The 22,077-nt window shown below is 40.4% G+C and overlaps 1 protein-coding gene and 1 long non-coding RNA gene across 5 annotated transcripts in view; one reads left to right on the top strand and one right to left on the bottom strand.

Moving 5' to 3' along the window:
* The window catches only part of ITGA6 (integrin subunit alpha 6), a 38,827-nt gene extending 31,018 nt beyond the window's left edge, over positions 1 to 7,809 (bottom strand). For 2 of the 4 annotated variants that reach the window (XR_009487343.1, XM_059853112.1), the window contains exon 1: positions 7,559 to 7,807. Coding sequence is in view for 3 of the 4 variants with exons in the window: in XM_059853112.1 (XP_059709095.1) it covers positions 7,559 to 7,758 (200 nt within the window). In the remaining variant the exon portion in view is untranslated. Of the gene's footprint in view, positions 1 to 7,558 lie in introns of all 4 variants that reach the window. The other 2 variants (XM_059853114.1, XM_059853113.1) reach the window with 2 other exon arrangements.
* LOC132330575 (uncharacterized) lies at positions 7,787 to 9,197 on the top strand. The gene is made up of 2 exons (XR_009487345.1): positions 7,787 to 8,044; positions 8,362 to 9,197. It is a non-coding gene; the product is annotated as an uncharacterized LOC132330575 (long non-coding RNA).
* Positions 9,198 to 22,077: the final 12,880 nt, after the last annotated feature.

Raw genomic sequence — 22,077 nt, 5'->3', positions numbered from 1 at the left:
GACGCATTATGCCCCCACACCTTCAAATTAACGGAAAACACAGGCACTCAAGTCACTTGAAAGAACATCACTCCAAGAAGGTATTTTCCTAGGAGAAACAGGTCATAGCCTGTGCAGCTGCGATGCTCCAAGAGCCCTTTTTTTTATATTCCACGCAGATACTCAACCACTGATCTAACAGATCAACAGAACTAAATGATATATTCACAAGAAACTGCTCTTTATACACATCTGTGGGAGAAGAAACCCTTATATTTTACTTTGAATAGGAATGTTCAAACTGAGAATTTCAACCAGCTTTAAAAACTTAAGAACAAGATTTTTTGCAAAAAAACTTGTTTGAGACTATGCCAAGAAACCCACTCCATTCTCTTACTCCATGTATTGCTACTCCTCCACATACACACATACCTAATTTTATACGCATCCCCTCGTACATCCTTTTTTTTTTTTTGCCACTCCCTACATTCTCACTTGAGCAGAATCTAGAATTAGGTTTTTACAGGTATTTTTAATACCCTATGTTCCTGTAAGCTGCAAGTTGTACAAATATTATTGCAGCTATTTCTAGGACTACATCTGATCTGACAACAGAAGTTTTCTTCCACTATATGCAGGAACACAGCTTGGCCGGGAAGAGAAGAAACTTACATCTTCAGCAATATTCAGGGACCACACCACATAATTATCAAACATTTCTCTAGCAGAAAAACAAACTGAGTGGATAAAAAGATTACAGGGACTTGCAAAATTACACCATATTTGTAGTGGCAGCTACAGGAGTTGTCTGTATAAGAAAAAAAATACCAAATTAATTTTAGCATCTTTGGCCAAGAAAACATGGTTTTCAGTTGAGGGTTTTTCACACTACACAAACATGGATAATTAAAATGGCTTTTCACACACTCTGCTAGACATCACTAACATCTAAGAGCCAGCAGACTAACCCATTATGCAGCTTCAGCTGCATTGATGACAAAGTGCAAGGCTAACAAATCTTTATCATTCCCTTAGCAGACTATTGTGAAAGAAGCAGTAAGTAAAGGACACAAAAAATTCACCCTCACATGATGATGGTGCCCTTGCTATCTGCAACAGCTGCTTGCCACTTTTGACCACTTCCAGGATAAACAGGCATTTCCTTCAGACCTTTGACCCACGCATGTGCTGCTGAACAAACAACCCCAGGCAATACAGGAGTGAGCTGTCTCCAGCATATTTGCAACTCTTTGTTATTTACAGATATATTTTATAGACCTACTTTTGAGGAAGGTGACAATGATAGATGAATCATGCAGAGACTAAGCACATACAGCTCCATTTCCAAAAAAAAATCATCTTCACTAAAAAGGAAGTAACATTCAGTCTAAGAAATTCTGCCATTCCTATGGACATTAGCTATGAGCAAACTCAACAATGCTGATCATTCCCGTCTGCTGCTCTCTATTTCTTAGATGATTTCCAAACACCTTGAAAATAGAAAACAAATGCAAGGAATACAGCTTAAAAGTAGCCTAGAAACTTGCTAGCTGGCAGTGAAATCCAGTGCAGGATCTGTCCATGTGACCCTGGAGGGACTAGAGTACATTTTTATGCTGTAGATGGCATCTTGACAGGGCCCATCCCATAAACCCCTGCTTTTTTTCTCCTTGATTCAGCACACCTTCTCCCTTCCTAACAGTCCAATCATCCTCACACACATTAGCTCAACTCCTGGAAGGAAACCTACATTAGGAAATTACATATTTTAGATGCAGTTCTGTAAGAGGAAACCAGAAAAACAGCCACTGCTCCAGCAAAAATGATCAATGCATACTAGTAAATGCTGCAAAAATCACAATGCAAGAAGCAGCACCTTTTGCCTTTCACTGTTATTTTGGTACAAAAATTTGTCTCAGGTACTTCACAGCAGAATACACACAGCCTGTTCCTTAAGTTAAACCAACATAACTGCACTTTTCCGAAGTAACTGCTGTGAAATTCTCAAAATAATCTTAGGAAATTAAACCCAAGGGAAGTGCATTTTAACAAGAATACAATACATTTGATGCTAGAGCTGCAAAAGGAGCTTTATTATCTATGGTACAGTTCATTTATTTTTAAGATACAGAATGATTCCCTTAAAAATCAAAGTAAAACCTTTTTTTCCACGTTCATGTTTGTTTTCTAAGCTATATTCTTCTCCCATTACTTTCAAAGGAGTAACTTGGTTATGTATATTGCAATCAAAAATATTTAGTGCTAATAAAAGAATTATTCAGTGTTTTCCAGACTATTCTGCATAGTTCTCTCATCAAATATTCCTGTGCTGTTACCTACCCTTGCTAAATACCACAAGAGGGTGTTCATTTTCCAGCTCATGTTTCACAGTACAGACCACCATCTGCTCATTCAATAATATGGATTTTTACTTACTTCCTCTTAAACTGAAATTTTCCCAATAGCCTTATCTCAGTCTTGTCCTTTCCACAGAATATGACCTCAAAATGTGGCCAGAATGATTCATCTAGACCCAGGCTGGTTCTGAAAACTTTAAACAATAGCTGATTTTAAATGCAGTTATCTCCAATGAGAATGCATTCCTTATAAAACTTAGAGTTGCTCTGGCACATGCAGGTGGAATTTAACAGAGGAAAAAGGAATGGCCTGTGCTGACTGATGAACAATTTACTGCTGTGACATGCTAGGCAACCCAATATGCTAATTTCATTTATTTGGTGGAGAAATCATACAGCAACAAATTAGATCAGTAATTATTCTTCTTTGCTTGTTAGGCCTTATGAAAAAAAAAGATTTATGAGAAGCCAACCTACCTGTCTGGCTTCTGCCACTGATAACCAAGAACATAACTCAAACTCAGTACTGGGAAAAAAAGCCAGCCTTGTGCAGTTTGCTCCTCCTGTAACAACTACACACCCCTTATACAGCATAAATTTGTCTCACTTCTCTCACCCATGGTATTAGCACAATGGATCTTTCTTGAAAATCTGTCCCTTACCACAACAAGAAAATTCTTCAACTACTCCTCCTTCCCAACCTCATTTGATCCTGACCTTTGCCACAGGACATCTATCTTGAACACAAACTCCTCTACTATCACTAAGAAAGCAAATAAGCATACTAAGCAGGTTATCCACGAATAGTTTGCATAGACAAAATCAGAGAGACACTGAAGAGAAGAAAATACAAGGAGAAGTGACACAGTAAAATCGCAGCCTAAGAAAAAAGGAAATTTAGTATAAATCCTTTCTTTTCTAATTGACAGAAGCACTAACCAAGGACCATCACTATTACAGCTTTTAAACCTGAAGGTGCAAACAGGCATTGTTTTTAATTCAGTTTACCCAAAGTCTCAATTACACTACACCACCTGTGCATGCAGAAATTGTCATTTTTCACTGCAGACCAGCATCATCCAGCTCTTTGTTACTGGAGCAAAGTGTCTCTGAGCCCAAGCCCCCAGAGAACACAAAAGTACTGGCTAAATGCCACAGAGGATGCACTGCAGCAGCACAGCAATGCCAGCAGACCTGCTGACTAAGGCAACTTTGTTCTGCATTGATGTAAAGCTCACAGTAGAGATGTGCAGTGTCAGCAAAACCTGTGACAAGTAAAATTTTCAGTAAGACACTGCAATCTTTAGAATTTTATGGCCAGTAATGGTCAGTGCAGTCTTGACATAAAGTGCCTATCCACAGCTTTCCAGCTGATGGGAGAATCCTGAATGTTAGTAACTACAGTATCTTCCCTTTTTGCCTTACACAATAAGAAGAAACCTACCTGAATTCAGCTCCATACTTCTGCTGAAAATATTACCAGAATTACTTGCAAGTAGATCTTGTGGGTCCCTTGCAAGGCAGGATAATTTGTGATTCTATCATTCTAAACCACAAATAAAAACTGGCTAACGGGTGCTAGGTTCACACTTGGACTGACCTTAAGGGTCTTTTCCAACCCAAGTAATTCTAGGATTCTATGATTCTATGAAAGTAATATATAAATTTAGATATTCTTGATGTTTGTGTTTTAATTCAAGATGCCTAAATCAATGTGAATTACAACCAAACTGGAATGGACTTGCTGGACATCTTACATGGAGTATGCACACATACAGACCATATCTCTATATATTCTATAAACTTACATATATGTGACTACATGCACTACATATATAGTGAGTAGCTAGTGATTACATTTTTATTCTAACAGTAATATATTTATAACATATAGTAGCTAATAAATCCATAATCAGTGTAGTCCCCATCTAGAGATGCTGGATACACTCACATTTTCATCACAGGACCACTTACATTTTAACCATGTTTCTCTTACAGCTATGCCCCCAGTCTCAGACCCCTTTAAGTTACAAACCTTCTTCCAGTCTGAGGATGAAATGTGCTGCTGTTGTGCCACCACTCCCCTGCAGAACCAGAACTCCCTTTCATCATATTGATAGATTAAAACCAGAACAAACTTACACAGGGCAATAAGCCCAGCTCCTTTAGAGCTCCATCGGCTGCCCGATTCACTGTGCTTGACAGTGAACCAGAACCAAACACAAAAATCCAGGGAGACTGCCTTGGTACCTCCAACATTAATGGTCCTCAATGCACATAAAGTTTGTATTCAGCTGTCTTTCACACACACATACCATTAGCAGTCCATTTTCAGTCACCATAAACTAAAGCTTTTCTCCTCTCCATCTGACAAACTTTCCAACTCTTCTAACCTGAAGATACTCAAAACCAAAATCTTCTTACTAGTCCATAGCTTTACACTCAGCACAATTTACAACTAATGTCAAAGCAACTGAACTGTCATCTGTTCATAATGCTGAAAGTTAAGTAATTCATTAGCAAACATGGCCATTTGTAGCTAACACTAATAAATTAATTTGCCATGCAAAGCTAATATGAAATCCACAGTATTCTGTGACTAAGAAAAAAAGATGGTCATAAGCAAACACCATGTTTAATCAAAGGCTATTTCAGCTGTACCTTTATTTGTCACACTTCCTAGACATTCTCCACCCTCATCTTTAAAGAGGATTATTGTAATGATTAACACTGAACAATCCTGTGTAAGGAAGAGAGAACCATTTCACTTAACAAATGCTTAAGTGAGGTAAGAGAAAAATTACACATAATTTCATTTGTTTTACCAAGCCTTGCTCCAAGCCATTAGCCCTTAAATACACTCCATGTATTTTATCTTCTCTCATTTTCTTGTTTTTCCAAAGATGGACTGATCTTGCACATGTCTATGACAACCTGTTTCTAATTTTGTCAAATTGGAGGGGTAGAAGGGTGCTCAAGCTGACAGGTTTCTTTGAAATAAGGGTCCCTGGCAGAGGAGATTCCAAGTATCACTATTAATTACACTTCAGTATGAATGGGGAGTTTTTGTATTTTTGGCAACTACTTAACAGTGTTCACACTCTGAATGTAACAGAGTTTTGAAATTAGCATCCATTCAAGAAAAGGTAAAATAAATACTTCTACCTGACTAAGAGATAGCTGTACATAAATCCACTTCTGCAGCAGAGGTAAGACAGACCAAAACGCATCTGGGAATGCAGAGGTACTGCACCCTGAGTCCTGCTGTTACAGGTAACAGGCAGCATGAAGGCACTAGACAGAATTGTTTCTCAGCAGCAGACCTCAGTTCCCATAACTTTCTACCTTCCCCAAGTATCCGGACAGCAGATCCCATTTGTTTCATCTATGAAGAATCAATCAATTTAGAAATTGCATGAGGTTTCCATGGAAAAGACCACATAAATCCTTTGGCATTAGCTCAACCGAGCTCATTTTTATCCGATATAAAAATGCAGCCTAACGTGGAACGCTTCTCTTCAAGACTCCCTACCAAACCTCTTGCTTCAGAAGACAGAGCTCGCACAAAGTGAGCTAAACACAGCTCAGCCCCTAAGAGTTCAGCATATTAAATGTCTTGTTCTCTTAAAGCCACACACTGCTACTCGTACAGACACAAAAATGATGTTCAAAGTGACTATAACATGCCTGCTTGACATAAAAGGTTTCATTCCAAGCATACTACCCAGCAGCTACCCAGGGTAGCATTCAAATTCCTTATGCTAAAACTCGTGGATTTGAAAAATGGCCAAGATACTTCACACTCAGAAGCGCATGTCACCATAAAACGCAGTTTGTCTAGTCTGGTTTTGTCTCTAATAGAGACCCTTGCTTCTCATGAAAGCCTGGATTCAGAAAGCCATGTCAAGGCAGATAGCATCTGGCTCTGCTCTCTCCCCACATTGGATTGCCTCAGGAAGCACTTACTAGACATACAATACAGAACTTTCATGCCAATAATCTCTGAGGCATTTCAGCCAAATAGTACATACCAGCTTGAATACTGTGACTGTCCTTGTGTTTCTGCTGTTTCTTTCTTCTCAGTAATTGGCTGTCTGCATATTCCTACACACTCGTTCTGCCAGGACTGACAATACAACAGGAGACTAACAAGCTTCAGGCACTGCTTTTTCGGTAGTACTGAGACCTATGCAAGTGTAATCCGGTCAAGAACTAAGACAAAGGCCTCTGGAAAGGAGCTCACAGATTTGCATTTCATTCCTCAGGATGCTATGGGTCACTTTATCTGCTAGATGGAAGATGAAACATGGGTGTTTGTGATTTATACTCCTCCACACACTGTAATTTTTATAAAATCACCTAAGAATGCAAGTGTGAGCAAAATGAGCCCACAGGATTTTTCAATTTACCACCTAACTTTATAAAGAATATTATTTCTTTCCAGATTCCTCCTCCCATTAACTCTATATGGATAATGAGTGTCTCTTGCCTTGAATTAAAACTAAATATTTGAGGAGGGGCCATTTATTTAACAACAATACTTTATGCTCATACTCCATCCAGCACTACTGGATAGGGTGGGGTCCAGCACTGCTCCACTTCGGACACAAAGCAGCAAGGATGCTGAAGATGTACACCGGAACCTTATTTTGCCTTCGCAATTTCCCAAAAGAAGTTTCATGCATACACCACTAGCCCCGACTTATTTTTCCTAACTTCTTTGTATCGCCTCTCATCTGCACTCCGGGCAGGGTCTGTCTTGAACAGCAGACCCTGAGTTGCCCGAGGCCGGGCATGCCCAGGGAGGACAAACCCGAGATGCTGGGCAGGCTCCGGCGGCGCAGATCACCGCTGCCCCGGGCTGCAGCCTGCCGGCGCAGGAGAGCGCTGCGGCGGGAAGGGCTCCCAGCGGCGGCTGTCGCTCGCTTCTCCTTCCCAGCCCCGGCTCCCCACAGGTCCCCGGGGTGCGGGGGCGGCCCCTGGCTCCGCCGCGCGTCCCCGCCGCTCGGCGCTGCCCCGGCCCCGCAGCGCCCCGCGGCAGGTGCTGCCCCATCCCTCCGAGGGCCCCCCCGGCGGCCCGGCCCCGCTCCCGCCGCCGGCCGCACACCCCGCGAGGGCTGGCGACCCCGGCCCGCCGCCAGGGGAAGTTTCCCGGCGGTGGTAGGTAGGAGGGTCCCGGCAGGCGGCCCGGGACGGGGCTGGGCGGGGCGCGGTGCACTTACAGCCGTTTCTCCTGCGGCTGCAGCTGCCGGTGCATGGCCAGGGAGAAGCCGAAGAGGCTGCCCGTCTCCCCGCTCCAGCTGATCACGTTGTCCGTGTCCAGGTTGAAGGCGCCGGCCAGCCCCGGCAGGAGGGGCAGGTAGAGGACGAGCAGGGCCGCCATCTGCTCTCTGCCGGCACGGGAACCTGCTGCCAGCGCCATCGCCGCTGCCCGCGCCCAGGGCGCCCGTCGTGCCCCGCCGGCTCCGCGCCGGGCCCGCCCCGCCCCGCCCTCCGTGGGTGCCCGGCCCCCGGCACAGCGCGAAATGTCCCTGGGCTGGGCCCCTTCCCCTGGGAGGGGCAGCCGAAGGCGTCGCCCCGCCCGTGAGTCGCCCACCGCCTCCCGGGGGCCCCAGGGGGCTCAGCGCCTGCCGCGCCCCCGGTGTCGGATGTCTTCGCCCTTCGCGACACAAAATAAAGCCGTAGCGAGGGGCGGGTCACGGCCGCAGGTGAGGACAGGGCCGTAGCCTGCGCGCGCCGTTGGGGAAAAGCGCAGAGAGTTCCCTTGGCGGGGGGCGGGATGTGTTTGAGACATCAAACCGTGTCCCTCTACGGGGCTCGTACCGGTCTGGCGGCTGCTCAGCGGCATCAGGCCGGTCCGGGCGCCGACCACGGGCATAACACGTTGCCCAAGTGTGCTAAGGTTGATACAGAACTATGGACAGCATGACCCCAGTCTGTATTAGTCCGTATTCCCCCCAAACAACGCATGCAAGAGAAGAAAAAAAGAAAAAGAGGAAAACAAAAAAGGATCTCTCTTTTCCAGACTATTCACAGACCACAGGAAAACAGAGACTGAAGACTACCTGAATCTCCTCCTCCAACATTTCTTATCTCTGAGCACATCGGAAAATTTCTTACTCCTGCCCTTTAATTGTTCAAAAACAGTATGTGGATTTGGATCCCAGGTCATTTTCTCTTATGCTTTCACCCATATAACACCGAAAGGTTATTTGCCAGCATACCTTATCAACTTAACCCACTCCGGAGAAAGAAAGAGGTTTTGGTTTTTAAACAGAATCTTGGTTCAGTGCTCTGGCTTAGGGAAGCAGATGCAAATTTTTAAAACCCCACAAATTCCAAGCAGCATAATGTTACAGATGGATAATGAGATGACTGGCTCTCACTATTAAAAGATAACTATTGTGTTTAGTGGTGTATAGTTGGGTTATTGTAGTTTAAATGTCCTCTGTTCTCCCCGTAGTTCCCTTCCCCCCCCCCCGTATTGTTGCTGTCAGACAGCCTGGCTTGTCTAGCACAGGTAAAAAGAAGGCTGCATGTGTGCCCATTGTACGGGGCAGTTGGGAATGGAAAGCTTGTTGCTTAGGGGGTGCGGCGTGGCAACACCTGACCTCCAATCAAGTTACAAGAAAGCAGTTTTCACCGATAAATGGCAAAGAAGAGCTGACTGACCGACTTTGGGAGGGGCCAGGGTTAGCTGATGCAACCCCCCCAGGGGTATAAAAGACTGAGCATCCATCTTGAAGATGAACTGGCCACGTGGTGTGCATGAGGGGCAGTTGCCGGCACTGCAGCTTTTTCCTTATGTAGTCCTTGGTTTATTAAACCTTAACAAAAATACAACATTTTTAAATTTTCAAAGTGAGCAGTTGTTTCTCACAATAACAATACTCAGTTGTTCTTTTCTACTGATATCCAGGGTACAAAGAGAGAAGCTAAGATTCCAGAAAAACTGAGAAAAGAGCAATTGAGACAGAGCACTCAAACATGTTGATACTCCAAATAACTCTTCTGAAACAATACTCTGCTCCCACGGAGTTAATCCAAGCTACTTTTTCCAGAGTAATTATTCTAGGATAGCTCCGTGTACAGACAAGTCTTTGGCTCAAGTCCAAAACATCCTTGATCGAAAGAGGGGAAGAAAACATACCAGAAATGTGTTTCTAATGTGGAAACAAAACATTTTGTTAAATTAGGCTCCCAGATATTTTTTGCTAATAGAGTCCTTCCCTGCTTGCTCCTCCCTGCCCAACTCCTTCAAAGTCTTAATCCAGTGTTCAATCACTGCCGCAGCAGAAAACTGTACTGGCATAAATACAGCCCTAGTTTCACTAAAGGACCTGTAAGAGGGAAGGGTCCCAGACTAATTACAAGCTGTTTTACTACAATCCACGTATTTCGCAGTAATTAGTAAAGATTTGAAAACAAGTTCTTTAAAACAGTGCTGACATCTGTACCAAAGTCTTTTAGCACTTTGCCTTTTGGGACAATCAAAACTGGCATGTTTCTAATACTCTTACAGTAACTATAGTTACTTTTGAAGTAATGCTTGAACTCAACAACTTGTAAGAAGTCACAGAAATACTTTCATCCAGAGCTTCCTGAATGATACTGGCACATTAGGTTTATCTGACTTCTCCTCCCTCTAACCAGTGCTGCCTGAGCATGTTGTACCTGTTTGTTCATATCCGCAGAGATTGCTGAGGGGAGGCAGGATTTTCTCATCTCCAGATGCAGTAACAAGCATTCCAAGACACAGTAACATTAATACTTGTCTCAAGAGACCACAGCAAGAACAACAAAAATAGAGTGTATACTGGGTGGAGCAAAACTGCACACAAACAGCTTAGAATTACCTTGGATGGTCTCTCATCATTTTGTACTATTTTCATTTGCTCTAGATGAGGAGAGAGGAAAAAAAAAAAGGTTTTATAAATATGTCAGTTTCCTTCCTTTGCTCTTCCTCCAAAACAAACATGCTGAGAGTTATCTGTAGCTAACACATACTTCAGGAATTCCTCTCTTGTACAATCCTGGTATAAAGGGGGACCACATGAAGATTAGGTATGATGGCCAATTAAACATGAGCACCCTGTTATGCATAATAACAGCGACCCTAAGAAATGCAATGGCCAGATCAAAAGCAGTTTCTCCGTTTTGTAGCAAATGCTCTGCTCTTGCTGAGTTTTCAAGCTGTCTGCTTATTAATGGTATGTTGATACTCATCTGAAGGGCTACAAGATGTTTGCATGTTGTGTCTACACAATGAGTAAGCCTCAATGTGTAGACACACGTATTACTGCCAGCATTACTTTCCTCCTGTAGCTAATTACAAAGTAAAAAAATTCATTTCTGGAAAATAAAAGAGGTGGAATGCAGAAGCTGCAGCTTGGCAAGACATATTAAGGGTTTCCCTAGAAGAAAGGCAAGGCACAATGCTTTACATTTCTGAAATTCTATCCTTTGTATCAACAATATACTACACAAAGAAATACACAATTGTGGATGTTCAGCTGTGCAGCTTTAATGCAGCACATCAAATGGTCTTGAAAAGACAAAATATGTAAAGATCCCCATCTCAGTTCCTTTTAAAAAATTGCTTGATTTTGTAATTTCCTAATTTATGTAATTTCAGATGAAAAAAAATGATATCACCAAACAGGTTTGTTTTGGTTCACTCTACAAGTTCCAAAGATACAGCATTCTTTAAATTCAGAAATATAAACTAGGTTTAAGTGTTAGTAGCCTGAATGATTGGATGGTTTCTCCTGAACACAATATGCATACCATTTCTAGAACTGCATGTTCTAGAAAAAATATTTACATTTATTGAACAGATGCATCTTAACAGCTGCAAGAAACACCTGCATTTTTATGCAGCCAGGTTATCAGCCTATCTTTGCCAGTATATCCTCATAGCTGTTCTTGGTTCCCTAACAATCATTAGAAATAGCAAACAGCAGTACAGGAGATAAAGGGGCTCAGAATGGTTAGTGAAATAAACTGCTCAACACTATGTAAGCAAAATTATTTGCTCTAAACAGACTTCTAAATCCAGAGCATTAAAATAGTTACATTTACACAATTGGTGTTCTGACTTACACAAACATAACACTGATTATATTTATGTCATTTATAACTAGATGAGGAATGTCTCAGTCTCTCTCTCTCTTTACTATCTTTTCAGAAAGGTTACCAAAATGCAGCTTTTTAAACTACTTGGTCTATTTAAACTACAGTTCCAAATGAAGATGTTACTACATTTCTATAACTTTGTTTTTTCTCTTTGATGTCTAAAACAACAAGATGACATTCTGCCATCCTTTACTTGCTTGTAATGTCGAAATATTTTACCTTGGGAGACATAGTATTACACAAATAAAAATATGAGCCAAAAGAAATATTTCAGTCCAGACCTGGAATTTTGGTGAACACTGAGACCAGTGTATACAGCAGTTCTTTCAGTCTTCTACAGCTAGAGAATGTTTTTCCACCCAAGTTGTCAGGTACATTCCTTAAGTAGTTTTAAAATGACGAGAACTGTTTGGAGAGTAAACATCTATGTAAACATACATGGAGGCACTTTATGAGTGTAGCTGGGCAGAGATCAGAGAAACACTGGTGACAAAAGGGAATCAAGCAGCCATAGTTTGGATTTCTATGGAAGAAATTTAAGATATGCCTTCAAAATTACTTATAACTAAGGCATAAAATTGCAGTGGCTTTGAATGTATGCTTGTGTTTTAATTCACTAGTAACATATACCACTATGTACGATTTGCCCCATTCTGTGGTTCTCTCTGAGAGGCATTTATATTCCCAAAGCTCTTACATTACCACAGCTGAAACTTGTATCACTGACTGCATCCCAGACCCATCTATACCATTCATGCTTTCCTTGATCTGCCATATGTCCTGCACATGAAGCCTTGCCTCTCTTGGAGAACCTTTCACCAGTGTAGAGAGACATAACCTGGTATCAGATGCAAACTTCTGTGTAGTTCTAGCCAACTCTCCCTCAATGTGCATCTTCCAACTAATTTGCACCAAAGCAGCCAACAATGGCTTATAAGGAAGCAGAGGAGATCTAAAAGATTAAGGTATTTCTTGGGTAGGTGTTGGCAGGGAGGGAAGAGAGAAGGTTTACAAGCAAGTTATTCACAGGATCTCCCTGGAGGTTTTCCCCAGGAACTTTGAAAGCAAGACAGACCTCCACAGGACATATTTTAACCCCATCAAGAGCCAGAAAGGATTATTGTTCAGGACACTTTCACTCTCCTAGCTCACAGAGACCTTACTAAAGAGTCTTTGGCCATCACCCAGAACACAATGCCACACAACCTTGAGAGCACTTACCTCCAAGAACTGCACTGGGTGCTGGTGCTGGACAGGACCTGGCCCTGGGACAGAACCTGCAAGGCACAAAATCAGGAACTCCAGTCACTCAAGGCCTCTGGTGTCTAGGTCACAATCTAGCTTATTGTAAGAGCACAGCTGAAACCCTGAGTGCCTCTGGCAGCAAGCTAGTGGAAACAGCTGCTTGGTCATTTCCACACTTGTTACACCTGTTCTCCCATCAGGTCCTGGATCAGACCCAGCTGTGAGGCCAGCCAGCTGGCTATTTGGCTTCCATGGGGGAGGTAAACCTCCCTCAGATTGCACAGAGGCCTCCAGTGATTCACAAGAACCATGCAAAGAAATACAACTTCCTTTTTTTTTTCTAATAGATTTAATTTTTTCTATAGCCACTGTCTTTAAAAATTCTACCATTTTGGTACTACAGCCAGCTCATTTGCATGTGCCAACCAAACTGTGTCTGCCACTGATTCAACAGGACCTGTGGTCAAGACATGTTTAAATGTGGTTTTCAGACAGCTGCAGACAAAGCTAGCAAGGGCTGCTTCTCTGGTTAAGGTCTAAAGCAGTCTCAGAAAGAGGCTTCCTTTAGTTTTTCTTTGCTAATAGAAAACGTGTCTTCTTTTTTTCTTTTTCTTTTTTTTTTTTTTTTTTTTAGGAATCTTTTTCTAGTTCTTTTGGATCACCACCACTTAAAACTATTTCTTTTCTGGAGAATTTATTATTTTAATTAATCATAGTCTTTTAAATCAATCCATAATGAGTAAATTCAATCTTTTGTTATATTAAGTCTCACTTGCTAACATACTCACTAAAAATGATGAAAATGTTTATTATGCAAAGGCTGTTAAAAAAAAATTTCTAAATGAAGTCTTTAAAGGCCCAGTCCTGACTGAAGGAAGTGCAGGTTGTTCTCTCTCCCTGTTTTGCCTGGATATAACAGCAGTTATGTGGAGCCTGATATACACTGCAGTTCTCATAAGCTCCCTGCTGAGCAATGCAACCTTTAATTTCTGGAGTTTCATAAAAGATTCATAAAAGATTCTTCTACCCTCATGCCCATCTACCTGTACCATTTTATATGAAAAAACTATCAGATATTTTACTTTAACTTTCTCATTTAGTCAAACAAATTCAGAAATTAAAATCAGCAAAATAAGTCAATCTGTTATCCAAGGAAGAATTTTTTTAAATACTCCTTTTTTATCCAACCTTGAACCATTTATCGTTATCAAAGGAAAAAGACTGAGGATTGTCTGCATATGCAGTGTTTTCCAATTACCTGCTTCTGTTTAATTATTAAACAACTACATTAGGCTCAACAGGAAGAATTTTTTTTTTTTCAGAATAAGACTGCTTACACATGAGTTAATCAGAAACAATTTCATATTTAAGCAAGCACTACGGAAGTATTCAGACAAAAAAAATTAGTTCCTCTGCAATTCCAGTTTTATTCAATGACAATATTCATTGCATGATGCTACCATGACCAGGCAGGCTTAGTGAGTGAACTGCAAATCTAATCAGTTTGTCAAAGGGTTTTATGGAAGCTGCTGTGCTGGCTTCGCTGACTTCAAGCGATTTTTTTTTCCTTTGCTCATTTGTTGCAAACAACTAAAATTTAGGTCAAGGAAGGAAAGGTCATTCATTAATTATGGAATTGCAAATTTTTATACAGTATTGGAAAGGTTTCAAAAGCAGTTTTGAATTCTGTATTCACTTATTCATTTATTGTGTATACACAATAAATATTCATTGTGTATTCTGTTTTCTCACTATTCCCCCCATCTTTCTATAGATCTAAATTTTGAGCACCTTCATATGAAAAGGTAAAATAATTGTGCCTTGTAGGCAATCAAAATGTAATGCATTGAGTTTTAAACAATTATTTCAGTAATATGAATTGGTAAAATATTTATGGCACAAACACATTTCCACATTTCTGTGCACTGTAACTGCTCTAGTGTTTATTTTCAGACCATCACTTCATTGGTCATACTCTCTAACTTAATTCTGTCAGGGGTATTCTTTTTTCTGGGAGTTCTAAAAGGTTTTGAACGTTTATATAGTAATCACGTTTAAATAAGCCCAGTCTTATTTTATGTGATAAGAGGAATTATTCTAAAATATGCATTATAACTATTTTTTTTTTTTTTTTTCAACTGCAATCATCAGTCCCTGTGTGGGTGTGCTGGGAGTGCTCTGCCTTGTTTGTTTACATGTCTTTCACACCAGAATTCTCAAAGACAACACCCCAAACCTATCCAAGCTCATTCCACACATCTGGGAACACAAACAAGTGAGGAAGGTAAGATGATACAGTCCAGGAGAGATGCTCTCAGTTTTCACTAGGACTGTACCTTTCCTATCATTTCCTGCATGACACATATATATTGCTTTCTTTACTTGTGGGTGTGTATTTTTAGGACACACCAGATAAATACTATGTTTTCTAGCATACAAGCAAGTAAACTGCTGTGAATTTCTGACCACACAGAATGAAGTACATGCATCAGTTTCTGTTACTCAGCTTCTTATAAAGTCAGTCAGGATCTCCAAGGATCAAGGTCCACTTTTAAGCAATTGAGTAACCTAATTGGCAGGTAGATCAAGCACATGAAAATTTGCTTATTGACTGCAAATAAAGGTACTCTAACCCATTTTACTGCGGAACTGTTCTTAACATTAATAAAATAAAATGCAGATATTCTACAGTAATGATGTGTGTTCCACACAGAGCATAAAGTACTATCTCAAAGCATTTCCATTCTTCCCCTGTGACATACAGCATTACTACAATCTCCATTTCCAAGTGGAAAAGACTGACGATCAATTTAAGGGCAACAGAGTGCCCCAGTATCACAGAGGGAAGCTGCAGCAGAACCCACAGCCAGAGCTGGTTTCTGAATTCTCCTTCTTCCTATGCCTTATAAAAATAGCCCATCTAAACCTGAAAATTTGCAAGATTACTTCTGCACAGTGTGTAATACAGTGGACCTTCTCTTGCTGTTTACTGCTGGTGCTCTGCAGATTACAGACCTTTTTTGGACACGGGTTCATCCAGACCGCTGTATTTATTGACAGTGTCTAATTTATACAACCCAATTTGTATTTAGAATTGTATTATTGATCTCTACTGCAGAGTGGAAACAAGATATGCAAATAAATTGTACACTGTGTGAAAAGGGACCTTCTACTTCAAACTCCCCTGCTCTGCTATTGTTATATAATCAGATGTGAATTAACATTTTATAGTCATTCATGATTTTATAAACTTCTGTCCCACATCAATAATCTCGTCTTACACAGAAGCCTCATTGTCCAATTCATATATCAAATAGATATCATTTTAAACACTTTTTAACAGTTTTTAAACACTTTGGGCATTCTTTGTTCCTTTACATTATGCCTCTTGAGACAGAATTGTCAGAATACCACAAAACATTCAAGTTAAAACAAAGACATGGATTTAGAGCAGTAGCATAATTATACACCCTGCTTCATATGGTATTCTATTTGTAATTCCTTATTTTTGAATTTCCTAATTTCCTTTCTGATTGCTACTAGCAATTGAGATGATGGTGGATTTACCATAGAGAGACCAAGATCCTCAGTGGAGCAAGTTAGTACAAAGTCTATTTTTTAATTGAAGCAAGTTTCTTTGTACAATATGAACCTTAGTCTTGCTATTTTATTTCTCAGTCATTTATATAAAAACTTTTCTTTTGAATCAGTTTTAATTTTGACCCACAAAAATGTATAGAGGCTGTAAAGACTAGGTCCCTAATGCTCACATCCCTTCTTAGGTTTTCAAACATGGCAAATGGCATAAACTCCCCTGGGATTTCTCTCTGGGAGAAATATTAGTTCCTTCTATTTTCTTCAGTCATCTCTTACTCTACAAAAAGATCTTCTCTTCATTGCATACTAGTTTAAGTTCTTGAGGGCTCAAAGCAACTTGAAAAATCCAAGGTGATGGTGACAACTGACTCATCTTTTTATCTACAGGGTCATTGCCTGCTTGAAAGAAGTCCAAGAGGCATAATGTCCCTTTGCAAATTCCGTATTTTCCATGTTTCTACTAATTCTGCTCCCATTACAATCCTATTATGTTCCTGGATTAAAAGTCAGTTTAGCTTCCGTGGTTTCTCCCAAACACCCTATTTCAAACTTTCTCAAATGTACTCCCCTTTACTCCTCTGCTACATGATAAACAACTGTTAAAACTCCATTTGGGGGAGTTCAGAAATTTCATAAATGTTCTCATTCAAATCTTAAGGAGAGTAGTAAATCCATATAAAACTCACAATTAAGAAAATACTGTATCAACTGTACTGATGAGGTACTGAGGAAATAGGATGAACACACACAGATTCTTTATTTCCATGCTCATAATTATGCAATTATATCTGTTAGAACATGTGTAATTGCCAAAGCAGAGCCCAAAAAAAAGGCAGGCTGCTATCTGTTGCTTATCCCCAGTCTTAAGCTGTGATCTCAGGAACTGAAGGAGCAGCATGAACCCAGAAGTCGTGTCTGCCCTTCTGAAGGTTACGAGTGTTTCCTCCTCCCTTTGCCCCGCAAGTTCCCAGCAGGCTGCAAGTTTCCTCTGTATAAATGCTGCCAAATCCATCTACTCTTTCCAAGCAGGCTGCTAGTAGCAACTGACTCATTGTTACAATTCAACTGGCAGCATGAAAATCCTTTCAGAGGGCAAGAACCCATTAAAGTCTCTAGTTTTCTTGGGCTCTTGCTCATCTTCCAACAATGGCTTTAGTAAAAGGGAGTCATTTTTCAAGCAACACTAATTTTCTGAATACTCCATGGTTTCTTATGCTGTATTCTACTGTCATCTTGTTTCTTATTTCATGATAACAATCTGGACTGTCCCCTGGTTTTTTCTTACTCTTCTTGCTTACTTGTTTTTTTCTTATTCACATAGCGACTCAGAACAAAAGCACTTCTCAAATATTTTATAAGACCTGTCTGTTTCATGTTAAAGAAGCTGCATGACTACAATAAGCCAACACCTAAATATTTGTGTGCCCTGTCTCCACATGCCTTCATTAGAGAGACATAACCTTAGGTGTTATTCATATGAATGCACATTCATGGATATAAAATTCTTGGCAGTCCCATATTACCCTACTTATAAACTGTGTAGATGATTGTTGTCTCCTGGCTGAGCAATAACCTTCCAATGGATCAGCCTCTGTCACCACAAGGGAAAGGGATTCTCAGCACACATTGTTAATCTCTACATTAGCAGGTAGCACTCTATGCTATTTCTGAGACTAGGCAGGTATTTTCCTTGCAGCAAAAGGGATGGCACTTAACCCCTGAAGGTCCAGTGTGTTGTTATCTAGTAGTCAACATACTTCTCATTCTAATCCATACTATGCAACATAGCATTTCATCTAATCCATAACATTCAGAATCACATCCAACAAAGGAATTTGTATTTTAAGCAGCACAACTCCACTTATTTGCAACTTACCGTTCTTCCATACCCAGCATATTTAACCCTTTAAACTTCATACATTCAAAAATACATTATGCAGAAAGAAAATTCATTATTTAAGGGTATAAAAATATATAAAGACTTTATTTTAAAATCTGTGGCTCAGAAAATAGTTTTTAACTGCAGAAAACCTGAAGATTTTTGTAGAAATTACTAGTGGAATTAAGAGTGGATCTAAACAGAGAGGACGCTTGTATGTTCCTAAAGAATGACAAGAAAGATTAGTTAGGACAGGGACAACAGAAAATAGTACTTTTAAAAGTTTGGGGTTTTTTACTAGTTGCTTCAAAGTTTTTATTTTCCTGAAAGCTGCAGTTCTAGAACTTCTAAAAAAATGTGACTGCCTTTCTTGAAAGGGAACATACAACCTAAAATCTAAAATAGGTTTCTAAAACCTCTTCCAATATTTCATTGATCAAAATCATACAGGGCACATTTGGCAAGAATGAAATTCTGGCAGTGACAGGACTATAGTTATACGGTTTTGAATCATTAACTAGGTTTCCCTCTTTCTCCTATTCCCTCCCTTCTTTCCTTTTTCTCTTAATAAAGCAGTAACTGGTATGATTCTTGTTTAAAAACATAGTATTTTACTTTTCCTAGTATTTCTAGTATTTTTCTAGTATCTTGAGTATTTTACTTTTTTCTAGCAATTCTGTTATTTAGCTTGGAAAATGAGAGAACAGTTGGAAAGAGACAAACAATTTATTGATATTTAAGCCCTACTCTTGGAGATGCACATATGCTGACTTTATTACAGAAGTACTTCTAATAATTGTAAAGGAAGCAATCATTGAAATATAATTAGACATATGAATAAATATATTGAAAACTGAAGGCCTAGTCATCTTCTAAATATAAGAATTTAGTAATTTTCTTATTTAAACAAACACATTGAAAATGAAACCTTCAGACCTCTCAGACAAGGCCTGTGGATGCCGGACAATGCCTGACTTCTGGACCACATGGTCCAAAACACCCCTTTCAGACAAATAGATTGATGTGCTGAATTATATAGATGCAATCTCAACTCCTGCACAGTGTCCATCATATCTTTTGAGTGGTACTTACACTAACACAGAAGATACTCAGTTGTGTCTCCCTATCCTCTCCCTGCTCTTTCCCAGAACATCAGAGTCTGGTAGGAAAATATGCAAAGCAGGTGCTCAGTGTCACAACATGTGGCTACCTCAGCTAGCACAACACTACCACTCTGTTGTCACCTTTTCTGGCTCTTGTGTAACTGCCACTGTGACTGTGGGACACAGCCTTTGGGGATGAGCAGGTGAGCAGTAATTAGGATTTTAAAGCATTTCATTTGGGACTTTGGTTTATACTACTATCTTTCTTTTGCTCAGCCACATATGGAGCAAAATATTTATCTTTATTTATCTTTATTTATCTTCATTTCCTTAATACCCATTGCTACTCTTTAGATATGAGTGAGGTTCAGAATGACCTCCTCTGAACAGAGCAGAGTGCTGGCCCTTTGATATTTGAACTATGCAGGCTCCTTTTCTGAGCAGAGTGCAGGAACCATATATGCTTATCACCTAAAGATGAAAGGGGCCCTGGTTCTCTACTGCTCAGTTGCAACTGCAAATACTTATGCCTCAGGAACTGCAGAATAAAATTATAACAATTATTATTCCAAACAGGCATTACAATGAAACCCCCTCTAATGTTAACCTGTTAGTGATGGCCCATTATTTTAGGATTACAACAGCTGCCTACTCTTATCAATTATAGAACAATTATTTGATCAGAACCCAGTTCATCCTTCTGCCTCTCTGATTTAACCTTACTGAATTCTGTTTTCTCACTAGGTTTGGATTTACAGTAGTACAATATTTTTGCATTTTCGTCATCTGATCTCTAGAATAGTGTCTGAATGATTGTCCTTTGGTTTCCACAACTTCATTTGAAAGTCACATTAGTGCATTTGAAGATCTTTTAAAAAGACCTTTTGTATTGCCATTATACAACAAAACCCACAAAACTTCTATTGTGAAAAGTAGGTTATCTTGGGTTATTGTTTCCTTACTTTTCTGTCTTGGTAACACAGAAATACTGTGAGCATCCCAAATGCCACTGTAAAATAAGAACTGAATTTTTCAGAAATTCCATCTCATCCTTGCTTTTAGTTAAAGAGGCATCATTTTATCTGCAGCTAGAATCAGAGCTGTAATAAATAAAACCTTTTTACAATTTGGAGAGGCACAAATTAGAACTAAAGTTTTCACATGACATAAAACTGAATTGTGAAGTATAAACTAGCACATTATTTTGACTGCTGTAAATTAGGGCTGCATAGGGCTTCAGTTTTTATATAAGCAACAAAAATAAGAAATGCACTGGAGCAAATTTCCATTCAGTTTATTCTTAGACTCTTAATATTTAAACTAAAAGTCACAAATGCAGGTTAAAGAAAACACACTAGGCCTTGAACAACCAGCACAGACCATCTCAAATCTTCTCTGCGTAACTATGCTTGAAAAAGGAACACTGTCTTGGCTTGGATAATGAAACTCATTAAATAAATTAAGCAGAATGACTGAAAAAAAAATTTAAGACACCAGTTGGCACTCAGTGGAGAAAGGAGAGGGAAGATGACATTCAGCCATTTCTCCTCATGCTTCTTAGCATCCATTTACAGACATCACCACTAATCACAGACAGTGGTGAGGTTCTCAAACTGTCATTTTCTCCTAGCAAACTGAGAAAACAAAGTCTTTTCACCCCACCTATTTAGAGTGTGGACCAGACCCTTTATCATATGAGAAACCTCTTCCTTGAAACTGCTCTGCGTCCTCCCACACAAACACCCCTTCCCAAAGGGGACCACCAGCTCTTGCTTTTCCTCTCTTTTACTGCTGTAATTACTGGGAATTTTCACCTCTTTTACTAGTGTAATTGAAGTTTTCTTTCTTGCCTGTGCCTGGCAGAAAGGCTGGGGACTTTCCTGAAGACACCTCTTGCCCCTGAGTGAGCTGAATCCAGGAGAAAAGTAGGGACTGACTCTGCAGGTACAGAAGTCCCCTGAATAACTGCATCACAGAATTTCTCTCAGCACTCACCCCACCATCAGCACATACCAACAGCATGTTGCTGACCTTTTCCACCCTGTGCCTTTGGGTCAGGGTGCCCAACACTTGTCTTTCATCCCATACAAAAGCACTGCACAAGCAATGCAAAAACACCTGCTGCTTTGTTCCAATGCCATCACAAGACTTTGGGGCTGTTGGCACCATGGCTGTTCACCACATATCCCAAGTACAGGAAGGCAGGAGGAGAGCAGTGGGGCAGAAACCAGTTCAAATGGTTTGTTTCATGGTCTGCAAAGGGGTGGGGACAGGAGATAAAGGAAAAGGAGAGTGGTACAGACAAAACTGAGCAGCCTTGATGCCTGGAAAGTGAAAACCAAGTAAGAGTTCTTATTTCTCAAATCCCATCCTCATTGCTAAGTGCCCTGTTTGTGGCTAAGAGGTGACAGCAGTCTGCTCTGAGCAGAGCAACTGCTCCCAGCTACACCATCTAGGGAGGGGGAACTCACAGGGATTGGGTGCTCCACCCAGGACCCCACAGTTGCTGTGCTGACAGCTGATAAAAGCACCCAGGCAATCCCTACTGACTCTGGGCTGCAAGGTTGAACTGTGCTGCACTATTAGACAGCTATTTATAAATACAAGAGTGAAACCAAATGCCTCTGCTCTGACTTCTTTAAAAGGCCAAACTCAGCCTTCAAATTGGTCTATTTCTAGCCATCCATTCAATCCCCGATTCCAGTGCAGGTGTTACCCCATCCAGGCATACAATTCCTGCTGACTTAGCAAGGTCCATGTTACAGCCACAGCAAGATGTGAA

This window comes from Haemorhous mexicanus, chromosome 8 (genome assembly GCF_027477595.1).
Source record: "Haemorhous mexicanus isolate bHaeMex1 chromosome 8, bHaeMex1.pri, whole genome shotgun sequence".
Classification (NCBI taxonomy): Eukaryota; Metazoa; Chordata; class Aves; order Passeriformes; family Fringillidae; genus Haemorhous; species Haemorhous mexicanus.
This window is presented reverse-complemented; position numbering and strand designations above follow the sequence as displayed.